This window comes from Nannobrachium achirus, assembly GCF_963921795.1.
Source record: "Nannobrachium achirus genome assembly, chromosome: 20".
Classification (NCBI taxonomy): Eukaryota; Metazoa; Chordata; class Actinopteri; order Myctophiformes; family Myctophidae; genus Nannobrachium; species Nannobrachium achirus.
In genome coordinates this window covers 2,654,022-2,666,315 of record NC_137827.1, presented here as the reverse complement: position 1 = coordinate 2,666,315, position 12,294 = coordinate 2,654,022, and the positions used below count along the sequence as shown (strand labels likewise).

Sequence of the window (12,294 nt, the reverse complement as noted above, 5' to 3'; positions counted from 1 at the left end):
CTGGGTCCGCTGTGCTTGTGGGTGTTTTTTTTAGCCAACCACAGGGGAGAGAGAGAGAGAGTTTGTCTATTGGGGTGGCACAACATCCAGTTCTTTTTCTGTTGTATGTCCTTACACTCCGTTGCAGCAATCCAGTCGAGTGTGTCATTGTCTAGGTCATGATCATTCTTGGCCACAATCACCATTCAGTGGCTGGTATATAGGGCAGCTGGTCATCACATGCTACACAGTCTGTGATGGATCCTGTGCTGCACTGAAACATCCCACACCTGTCCTCAGGTGATTGAGGGTTGTCCAGTGCTGGCCAGGAACATCTGTGAGATCCTTGATGAATTGGTGAAGCCTGGACGGTTCTGCTGCTTTCCACTGGTCTGTCCATCTTGTCTTCATCCAGGAAGCCTTAACCTTAGATATCTCCGACATGGCAATTCCTGAGTTTATGGCAAAAGTCAAAGAAAGGATTAGCCACAAGATATGAATGTAAAGTAGTCATTCTATCTTTAAACACACTTACACTGGCGTCACCAGGAATGAGATTTTAGTAGGCGAAATGCCAGTGAAGTGCAGAAGGAGTATACTGGAGCAAACACAGACTTTTAGAGCCTTTTTTATTAATACAGGGTACAGGCAAGAGTGACTGAAGTGCATTGCGACGCATTGTGAGCTTGTAGATCGGCTATTTTCAAATAGACAAAATGTATAGGGCTGAAGAGATTAATGTAGGCTTATGTTTTATAGCCTAATAATATTATAAATAAGTAACTAGTAACTAAAGTCCAATAGTGTAGTACACAGAAGACAGACCATTTGGCAAGCGTGTGCACATTTGATTCTTTGTAAAGCCAGCTAGGTGACGATGACCCAAAGTAAACCCCCGTCACCCAATGAAAACAATAGCAAAAATTTGCATCTCTATAAGCAAGTTGAGTAGGCCTATGCTATCAGCTGCCTACTGTCTACGTGCCTGCTGACTGTGGACAAACTGGTTTTGAATGCTCAATGTTTTCAGGCCACGGACCCCTTAGTTGAGAGAGATGAAGCAGGGACCACCAAAACCTTTACATAGATTCCATATAGTTTCATCATGACAGGAAAATCATCATTGTATTTTGGATCCATGTCGATTTGTGTTTCAGATATTTAACCACTTGAACAGTCAATACTTAATAAAGTTGACATTTCACTCACTACTTGGTCTGCTCTTTTCCCTCTCTACAAAACATCTTTGCCCAAATGTCTGATCTACAAGCTCACAACGCCTCGCAGTGCAAGGCGTTGTGAGCTTGTAGATCTGCTATTTTTGTCTCAAGTTCTCAGAATATGGACGCTAGGGTTCAAGTGGTTAATATAAAAAAATGAGAAAATAAGGTTTCTATCACACAACAAATGTTCTGGCCCACCTTTAAGCATCTGGCTGTACTAAATAATGAAATAATAATAATAATTGAAATAATTGGTTACAATGTGATAACAAAATTAAATCTAGAGCTAAAACATGCAACTTGTTTAAGATAATGTCCTTGGTTAAGCTGACAAAAACAACAAACCTTGAGTTAAAACCAGCCTGTCTCTTGGCTAGTTTGAGAACATTTTAGAATATAGAGTAGACAATGAGGCTACTTACCATACTTTTAGATGTTTTAAGGTCCATTCGTGGGTTAAGCCAAATCGCAAGACAGTACAGTACAGTAGCATAGTGTAAAATCAAATGTGTTCCTGATTCTAGGAGTTACTTTTCAAAAACTGAGAAGGAAAGTGATTGGTTAGATGGACTTCACAGTGACGTGTGAACTCACCCTGTATTCAAATGGTAATGAGATTCTGCCCCTGGTTGGTCTGTCTGCTCTCTCTCTCTCTCTCTCTCTCTCTCTCTCTCTCTCTCTCTCTCTCTCTCTCTCTGTGTGTGTGCGTGTGTGCGTGCATGCGTGCAATGTGCCTGTCTGTCTGTCCAAAATGCATCAAGTATAATCAGCTACTGACTTTTAAATAATGTGTATTATGTATTATTATATTGTAACAGTACCTATCAGCACATAAAGCAGACATGTCACAACACACAGACATGTCACAACACGCACGCACGCGCACACACACACGCACACACACCACCAGTGGTTTTTGGGAGCGTTCCAGGTGGTCCCTAGCTAAATGATGGCGAGTTGTTGACCAAATGGACCCTCATAGATCTACAGTTTAATTTTACACTAAATTATTGTTAAACATCTGCATTACTTAATTTACAACAAGTCTACACAATTAGAGAAAGTAGAAGTGTTATTTTGGTCAACATTTTGCCTGTTATCTCTCCTACTGGTACCGGTACAGCATGGAATTGATATAGCATTAAAGTCATGGATGTTTTTCTTTATTATTATTTTTCTTCTTTATACATAACCCCCTGAATAGATATGTTGGTCAAGCTGTTGTTAATAACTAGGCTAGACTTCGTAAGTCCATATGGAAACATTCAAAGGAAATAGTTTTCCCCACTCATTGCCTAGGCCAATTCACAGCCAAAAAATAACTGAAATTAAAAAAAAAAAACATTTAAAAATAGGCAGATGTGGGAACCAGTGATTGACGCTTGAAGTTGAGAAATCTATGTAGACCAATGTGGGAACCATGTGGGCCTGCCCACTTCCAACCCATGCCCAGTTAGCCCACATGTAGCCCATGCGGGAACCACGTGGGCCAGCCCATGTCCATCCCATGCCCAGTTAGCCCACATGTAGCCCATGCGGGAACCACGTGGGCCAACCCACTTCCATCCCATGCCCAGTTAGCCCACATGTAGCCCACGCGGGAATCACCTGGGCCAGCCCACTTCCATCCCATGCCCACTTAGCCCACATGTAGCCCATGCGGGAACCACGTGGGCCAGCCCACGTCCATCCCAGGCCCAGTTAGCCCACATGTAGCCCATGCGGGAACCTTGTGGGCCAACCCACTTCCATCCCATGCCCAGTTAGCCCACATGTAGCCCACGCGGGAATCACCTGGGCCAGCCCACTTCCATCCCATGCCCACTTAGCCCACATGTAGCCCATGCGGGAACCACCTGGGCCAGCCCACTTCCATCCCATGCCAACTTATCCCACATGTAGCCCATGCGGGAACCACGTGGGCCAGCCCATGTCCATCCCATGCCCAGTTAGCCCACATTACATGTAGCCCATGCAGGAACCTCGTGCCCCAGACCACTTCCATCCCATGCCCAGTTAGCCCACATGTAGCCTATGCGGGAACCACGTGGGCCAGCCCACTTCCATCCCATGCCCAGTTAGCCCACATGTAGCCCATGCGGGAACCACGTGGGCCAACCCACTTCCATCCCATGCCCAGTTAGCCCACATGTAGCCCATGTGGGAACCACTTGGGCCAGCCCACCTCCATCCCATGCCCAGTTATCCCACATGTAGCCCACGTGGGAACCACTTGGGCCAGCCCACTTCAATCCCATGCCCAGTTAGCCCACATGTAGCCCATGTGGGAACCATGTGGGAAAGCCCACTTCCAACCCATGCCCAGGTATCCCACATGTATCCCACGTGGGACCCATGTAATTTGCCCACATCAAGCCCATGCCCACGTGGTACCCAAGTAGCCCAACTCGTACCCATGCGGGACCCATGTGGGCGTGCTGGCTGGGTGTGTGTGTGTGTGTGTGTGTGTGTGTGTGCGTGCGTGCGTGCGTGCGTGCGTGCGTGCGTGCGTGCGTGCGTGCGTGCGTGCGTGCGTGCGTGCGTGCGTGCGTGCGTGCGTGCGTGCGTGCGTGCGTGCGTGCGTGCGTGCGTGCGTGTGTGTTTGTGCGTTCACTTAAAGTTGTATTTACTTCCGCACCTTTAACCCTTCAAGCCCTGAGGCCTTCATTCTACAAATACCTTCTAAATCAGTGCTTCTCAAACTGTTGACCCTAAGGTCACAGAGGTCAGGGGTCAGGGGTTTGACCCTAAGGTCACAGAGGAACTTGCCCGTCGGGAAGAATTCGCGATTCGCCTTTTTCCATACACACCAAAAAGCGATGCGAATATGCGTATAATATTCGCTTAATTTGCATAAAAACAACGAGGGGGGTATCTGCTTGTGTAGCCACAGGAGAAAGGAGAAGAAAGGAGAGAGAGGAGAGAGGAGAACGGACGGGGAAACAAATAAAACAATGGAAACTACATCCTCAAGTGATGATGACCTGGCCGTTGTTGTTAGCCTATTAACTCTTATACTGCTTTGAACGTTCCCGTTCGCCCCATTTTTGACGGCCCGATAATGCCAATTGTACGTTCTTTGGCTCGTTCTTTTGTACCTTGGTTTGATGTCTGTAACCTGTTGAGGTGTCGCGCGGGTGTCTACCGTTGAAACAGCTCCCATAAAAGTACTCTTAAAATCCAACTGGACGTTAACATCAATGGAGTCACAACACTGTTCCATGTGTTTTTCTCTGGATCTATTGCTCTGTAGCGACTCATCAGCCTTGAACAGCCTTGACAAGCAAGCGTCGAGCTGAGACCATTTTCACATTAATTCTTGCATGAGGCTGCCCCCTACTGCTGGTAGAGCCACGGCACACTCTTTAAGAGAACATTTCAAAAAAAAAATGAATACACCTTTGTCTATATCATCGCAAAGGTAAGGTGCTTTTGCTGGCACAAAACCCAATAATAAATAACAACATCTGGCAGAATAAGAGTTAAATAAGAAAAAGAAGAATAGAAGTCTTCACCGGTGCACACAACCCATCACATCACAGAAGAGACAACACGCGTTCACCGTTCCCCCTCCGCTCCGTTCCCCCGCAGACAGGCAGCTCGCAGCAGCGGTGGTGTAAAGTAACTAGAAGTACATTTACTTGAGTAGCCTGTACTTGTAGGTATTTGTACTTGAGTCCAATTCCCAGTACTTTCCTTCTACTCCACTACATTTCGGATCCTATTGTATTTAATACCCAGCGATTTATTTTAAAACATTAGTCTTTTTGCAGATATAGGCTAAATTAACAATAAAACATACATAAACCATGCTTTTACCAGTAGACATTCAAGTACTTTTTCCAAGCAGCCACACCGACGAGAGACACGGAAAAGCAATGCAAAGGGAAGGTCCCTCTACCGTGCTCTCTCTCTCTCTTTAAGTAGGATAGAGTGAGCTTGATTTAATACAGAGAGAGAGAGGAGTTCACCAGCGAATGTTCGCTAAATTCGACACAAGGGCGAATACAAAACAGACGCCTTTTCGCTTTTTCGAAATTCGTGTTTGGTGTGGACGCTTCCATTGACTTTATAAGGTTTTAAACAAAAAGCGAATTATACGCTAATTCGCTATTCGCCAATTCGCCGGCGGTGTGGACGGATCTTTAGTGTCAATGCCAGGTTGGCAACCCTTAGTGTCAATGCCTGCCCAAATGTTAATTTCAGGGACCCGCGGAAGACACATACATTGTGGTAAAATGTCAAAATGATTGAATTTTCAAGGGATTATCAAAAACAGAAGATGCACTTGAATAACCAACGTTAAATTGTGAAATCACACAGTTTTTAATGGGTTAATAATGTATGTGTTCCAGCCGTTGGAGAGGAGGACCCCCCCTGAAGCTGAGCGCCCTCCTCTGGGACCCCCCATGGGACCCCCCATGGGACCCATGGACGGGCCCTTCCCTCGCAGACACCCCTACGGACCCCCGCCTCCTGACTTCTACCCTCCCAGGGGCCCGGGCATGGGGGGACCCCCGGGCATGGGGGGGCCCCCGGGCATGGGGGGACCCCCGGGCATGGGGGGACCCCCTCCCATGATGCCCAGTAAGTAGACAGTAGAGGTGCGCGGATGGCGGTTTTAGCCGCGGTTGCCGCGGTTAACCGGCGGATTTGGGTCAATCAAATATAATTATTAATTAATATTAAGATAACCGCGGATGAAATGTGTAACGTAACGTCGTTTTTCACAAGGCAGTGTCCACGATTAAACTTACAGCTGTGTCCACTTAAAGCCCATCAGCATGCCTTGCGCTGGCTGCCGTGCTAAAAAGTTAAACCTCTCATATACTGTCCGCTCCATCACGCATATTCTGCCTTTGTATTTGATGTTATGCTTTTGAAACTGATATTATCCTAGATAAAGTACTATGTTCTATCCGTCTGTCTTTCAATGTTATATGAGATACTTAAAGTGTGGTTCTTGTGGAAATAAGCCTCGGCTTTCTAGGATCTCCTTTTAGTTGACCTTGTACCAGTGATTTGTACTGTCATGAAACTGTACTTTTTTCTATTGCAAACTTCTAAAAAATTCTACAATCAATCAAACAGTCGGTAAGAGTTAACTTCTCACTAGCAAGCGGTGTGTGTCCATTCCTCTCTCTTTTTCTCTTGCTCTCTCTGCCTCGCGGCGCTGTGTGTGTGTGTGTGTGTGTGTGTGTGTGTGTGTGTGTGTGTGTGTGTGTGTGTGTGTGTGTGTGTGTGTGTGTGTGTGTGTGTGTGTGTGTGTGTGTGTGTGTGTGTGTGTGTGTGTGTGTGTGTGTGCGTGCGTGTGCACTCCACTGCCTGTGCGTGCATTCCTGCCTTCCTCCTCCCTTCCTCTGTCTGTCTGTGTGAGAAGTTGAGCTCATTCATTCATATAATACAGATGGTTACAGTACACATTTAAAGTAGCCTAGGCTTAGTTGACAACAAGTGTTTACTGCAGCTTATAGAATGCTATTGCATAGGTTAGGTTCATTTATTGCGACCAAAGGTCTGACTGTCAGTACAGGAAGTGATGTCACGTGATGTCAGTGAGTCACAGTGATGTGGTACAGAATGACTCGTATATGGGCATAAAAAGGATGTCATGTGACATCACTTCCCGTACTGACTGTCAGACAAGCTACGAGATGTCTCAGGGTATAAAAGTCCATATATGGAAAAAAAGACCAACGGACAGTCTGTAGGCTTGAATCCATTTCTGTGATCTAAAAGAACTCAGAATATCAGACAAAAATAATAATTTGTGGTTGGTTCTGTAAATTGGATGATATAATTAATGCGGTTGGATAACGGGCGGTTGATGAATTTTGCGGGCGGATTTGGATGACGCTCAGAGCCCATCCAGAGCCAATAACACAGGGGTAATTGGCTATTGATCTGATCTCTCTCTCTCTCTCTCTCTCTATCTCTCTCTCTCTCTCTCTCTCTCTCTCTCTCAGTGAGGGGGGGTCCTCCTCATCCAGGGATGATGTTTCCTCCTCGCTTCCCCCCCGGTGGAGGTGGTGGTGGTCCTCCTCCTCACTTCCCTGCGTCCATGCGTCCTCCCCCCCCGCCCGACGCCTTCCCCCCGTACGCCGGGGGTCCCCCCGTCCCCCACCACCGGCCCCCCTCCCCCCCGCACGGAGCCCCCACGGCCCCTCAACACGACGTCATCTGAACGCTGGTCCAATCAGGACCCCCCGTTGGGTGCTCTGGAGTATTTCATCATTCACTCTTCTGAACCAACAGAAGGGTTTCTGTTTGATCTGCAGGGGGGGAATTAAAGGAGTATTTCACCCCAGTATTGATTACTACTGTAACACCATGGAGACTGGAGTTCAATGATGTTTTTGAAGCGGTGAAAGCCGCTTCCAAGGAGTGGCTTTGTGTGTCCCGTACTCCCGTTCATGTCCATATATGGTCATTTCAGTCCAGAATGAACAGGTTTTATCTGTCCCGTACGTCCAGAATATGTGTGTAACGTCCGTCCCGGTCTGATGATTGGATGATTAAAAATGTCCAATGAGACCATACTTTGAGGATTGGTCAAGCTTCACATGACAATTCGGCCCTCCAGATAAAATCATTCATTCATTCAGAATTGGAAGAATGTGTAGATCACAGAGTTCATAGTTCTAGAACACATAGAATAAAAGTTCACTGCTTCACTTCGAACCGAGGTTTGATTTTTTTGGGGTATTTTTTCGCATTCCTAAGACAATAATTTGATTACAATACATTTACCCCTATTGATTCCGGATGGAGACCCCAAAGGCATTTGGGTCAATGGGGTTAAATTTACCATACTAGGTAAATTGGTGTCCATTGCGTGAGTAATCAATAGATTCATTTTGGGGGTGAACTACTCCTTTAACTTGGAACGCATCTGTGTCACATCAGACTTGAACCCCCTTTAACCGTTCTTTTATGTTTTAGCCGTTGAAAAATAGCAGATCTACAAGCTTGCAGCGCAGCACCGAGTGCCACACTGTGAGCTTGTAGCTCTGCTATTTTTGAAAAATCCTGAAGTCTTTGAATATTTTTGACCCGATTCTATGAATGCCTTCTAAATCCTTCTTCTAAATCAGTGGTTCTCAAATCCTCTTCATGTCAAGGACCCCCAAAATGACATGTGTTTGGCTGTGGGGAATGTGTTGTTCCAGGGACCCCCCAGAAGCAGAGATTTGAGTTACAAACGTTTGCTTTGATAAATATATTTTCAACGATTTGAACCAAAACAAAGAACTGCTCCAAAATACAGGTTTCTGAACTGTCCACGGCCCTCCTCTGAGACACACAGTGAGTAGACAGGTTTCTGAACTGACAGGAAAAGGTGCCATCATATAAAGTGACGTCCAATCATATGAAGATGAGGTTTGGGAAATGGTGTAAAAGTGCTACTTAAAAACTCAGTGCCAGAAGGCATTTAGTTTTAATTTAACTTGTGTTTACGTGTGTATATGTAGAAATGCTTTGTATGTGTGGATAGTAGGACAGAGTCTGTTCTGTACATAGAAACCGCGTCCTAGTAATTCATTTTCAACGGGAGGCGGGCGTTTATCTTTGGCCGCGCGGAGAAGTTTAGAGGCGGCGAGGCGAGCGGGCGCGGTCCCGTGAAATCCATGCATGCATGCTTGCTCGTTCGTGCATGCGCTCGCGGGCGGCGAGAGCTGCGTTGTGTTCGTCTTTGTGAAATACCGCTGAGCGAGTGTGTTTGTGTCTCACCGCTGATCCTAGCGGGAGCTCCCGCGGAAACCGCTGCCCGTCTGTAGGGCCGCTAACAGAGACCTTTTACTCTCCTGCTAAACCAGATGAAACAGTGTAGAAATCACAGGGATTCTTTTTATCAGTCTTCTTATTGTTTGAGGCGACTAACAGTCATCATGGTCATCATGTACTGTAGAAAGACTGAACCACCACCAAGAACAGAAGGAGGCCCTAGAACAGAGCCCTGGGGAACTCCAGTCATGAATGTTTGCTACCGTATCCCTCAGAGCAGAGGCCTGCGGTGTTTGTGGTCAAGGTCTTGTCTGGGCCTGTTAACAACCTCATTTATTCATTGTCCACAACACGTGTTGCTTGTAGATCTGCTATTTATGCTGCGTGACATTGTTTTTTGTTTTTCTTCTTTTGCCTTTATTATTTTCAAATGTTCTGCTTTCGTCCACTTCAGTCCAAACCGCGTCTGTCAGGTGGAAACCTCATAATTATGTCCAAAACTGTTATTCTTTTCAGGATTCATATTCAAACATAGCAGAAGTAGCAGATCTACAAGCTCACAACACTTTTTTTATACTGTGTGCTGCTGTGCTCTGATGAATGAAGGTTTCTGCCCAACAACGATTTACAAGACCAAACAACCTGGATGTTTTTACTTCATAGGCGACATCAACGACCGCGATTATTATTTTTTGTTTCCGTTGAAAATGTGTCGTCTTCGTCGTGTGGCGCGGTCAGACAACAAAACATGAACTAATAATAACAATACATTATTCACTGTCTCTGATTGCCCGTCTTATTAGCCTTGCGCAAGGCTAATAAGACGGGCAATCAGAAACAGTCCGCTGGTAGGAGGAGGATGAGTGTCTGGAAACGTGACGTTACCCTCTTATAGCCTGGACAAAACATAAAGAGATCTGTAACAATGAGGAAAGAAGCTGTGAGCCATCATCAGACACACACACGGTTTTGCTTTAGAACCTCATGAAGTAAATGTGATTTTATTGTAAAAAAATTAATAAAGAAAAGTGATTTATTACTTGATGAATAAAGACCATTTGTCAAACAGTCGATGTTTCTGTGGTCATTTAATGAAGAGGTTCTCAAACTGTGGGTTGGGTCCCCAAGTGGGGTTGCATGATCTACATTTTTCCCCCACGTTTTTTGTAACCCTTTTTTTCCCCACCCAGTGTCAATTATCTAATAATGTAATCCTGGGCTCTGCTCTCCCTCTGCCAACCTGGGGAGAGCAACGGACTGACCTCATGCTTCCTTCTATGTATGAGGAGTCCAAGCCGCTTCTTTTCACCTGACAGGGGGAGGGAATCCCCGATTGGACGTAGCGCGTGGAAGGAACACGTTATTCCAACCAGTTCCTTTCCCCTCCATCAGGCGCCCCGGCTGGCCATAGCTGAATGGTTAGGGAGCCTGCCTGGGGAACCAGTTCCCCTGGTTGTCCCAGGTTCCATTCCAGGCCAGGGTAGCAATGTGGATGTGTGTCCCTGAGCAAGACTCTTAACCCCTAATTGCTCACGCGCTCCTTGTGGGCTGCGAAGCAGCTGGGTTGGGCTGCAAATACTGAATTTCCCTCGCTTATTATTATTATTATAGAGACCAGGATTACTGCATGTTTTTGTGAGGGTATCTACCCTATGAGACACAGGGAGAACATGCAAACTCCACACAGAAAGGCCCTTTTGCCAACCCCACCACAGTGTGGGCACTGATGACGTGGAGGAGAGAACGCCCCCCCCCAGTGCCCCCAGCGTCCCCGGTGGGAATCGAACCCAGGACCTTCTACAACACCATTCATCAAAAACACCCGCTATTTTTTTGGGTGACTCATACTGCCCTCCTAATACGTGAGCTGGCCGTGTTTTTTCCGATAACCTTTTAATTTTTTTTTTTTTTTTTTTTTTTTTTCAAATTCCCAGTTTGGATCCCATTGATTCATTCAGTATTTTATTAGACAAAAGTGGAGAACCGAACAAGTATAGTCAAAACATTGAATGTAGTACAGTACAAGTACAGTTCAGACATTGCCCACCTGCCCCCGGCAGGTAAATAAAACTTCGGGGCAGGTGGAGTTTGCTTTCAGGTTGCCCGACCGGGCAAGTGCTCATTTGAGGCCCTGTCCAGACGACAACGGATTTTTAATCCCCGGGGAGGTAAAGCCACGAACGCCCATGGGTGTCCACATGCAAACGGAGGACTAGCCGAATAGTTTCCAAAACTCCGGCTGCAGTGCATTTTTGTTACCCGGGCGTATTTCTTTTGCCTTGTGGACACCATAAACGGAGAAGTTCTTTGCTTGCATGCTTACGTCACCTTGTGCTCCTCGCCTCCTTGCTATGAGAGAATCCCATGGTAGTCTCTGTAGAATATCCATATTTATGAGCGCATTCACGACATGTTAACATTAGAGAACTCAGCTGTCTTGTTTAGGGATGGAGCCCTAATTAATGATTGTTTTAATGATATTTGTTACTCTTGTCAAATGTCATCTTCATAGATGGTGGTCACTGGTCAGCCACGAACTCACAGTCGCAAAAGATACCAGTTATGTTCTGAATTTGTTGTCTCACATATCAAGCCGGATCGATAAGGTGCTCATTATCAATAACGAGATACAGCCCTAGTCTTGTCAACGGAGCATATCTGACGCGACGCGCCTGCCTCTTCTCTTTGTCTCTTTGTCAAAGTTTGGATATCAAATGCCAATATCAAATGATTTCAAGCATAATGGAGACATACGCACGCATGCAGGCATTATTCTCTCTCTCTTTCTCTCTCTCTCTTCCTCTCCCTCTCTCTCATTGATAGAGTTACATTTGTTTAATACTGAGAGAGAGAGAGTGCACCACACTCTCGACGATTCCTCTCCTCTCCTGCTCTAGAAATAGTTCGCGAATTTATATTAAATGAATGTTTAAATAGCAGTTGTGCATGTTAAAGTGTGCAGATTGTGAAACTTGGACGATGCATAGCCCCTAGAGGGTCGGAGTGGAGAGATGCACCCCCTATAGATAGATAGCTGCTGCAATGATTGCATGGGACGGGAGCAGGGGGACTGACGCGCAGACAGGGATTTATAGCGTTTTGATAATACCGTGTGGACACACATATTTTTCTACACGGGCCCGTGTGGAGGCGTAGAGGTTTCAAAACGAAGTCAGAAACCCCCGGGGATTTTTTAGGTATAGACAGGGCGGCCAGGGCCTGAGAGTGGGACGCAACCATCTATAAACACAACACCAGCTTAGCTATCTGTCTAAACACCTGAACATGGCCACAGCGCTCTGTCTTCTGGTCTCTGGAATGTCAAATAAGAACACTGTTTATGCTTGCTACACTTAAAAATATAAAA

At 46.0% G+C, this 12,294-nt stretch overlaps 1 protein-coding gene across 2 annotated transcripts in view; it reads left to right on the top strand.

Annotated features, from left to right (window-relative positions):
• The window catches only part of mia2 (MIA SH3 domain ER export factor 2), an 83,101-nt gene extending 73,127 nt beyond the window's left edge, over positions 1 to 9,974 (top strand). For both annotated transcript variants that reach the window (XM_080750686.1, XM_080750685.1), the window contains exons 31-32: positions 5,558 to 5,789; positions 7,169 to 9,974. In XM_080750686.1, coding sequence (XP_080606812.1) covers positions 5,558 to 5,789; positions 7,169 to 7,386 — 450 coding nt within the window. In that variant the 3' untranslated portion in view covers positions 7,387 to 9,974. The remainder of the gene's footprint in view (positions 1 to 5,557; positions 5,790 to 7,168) is intronic.
• The last annotated feature ends 2,320 nt before the right edge of the window (positions 9,975 to 12,294 follow it).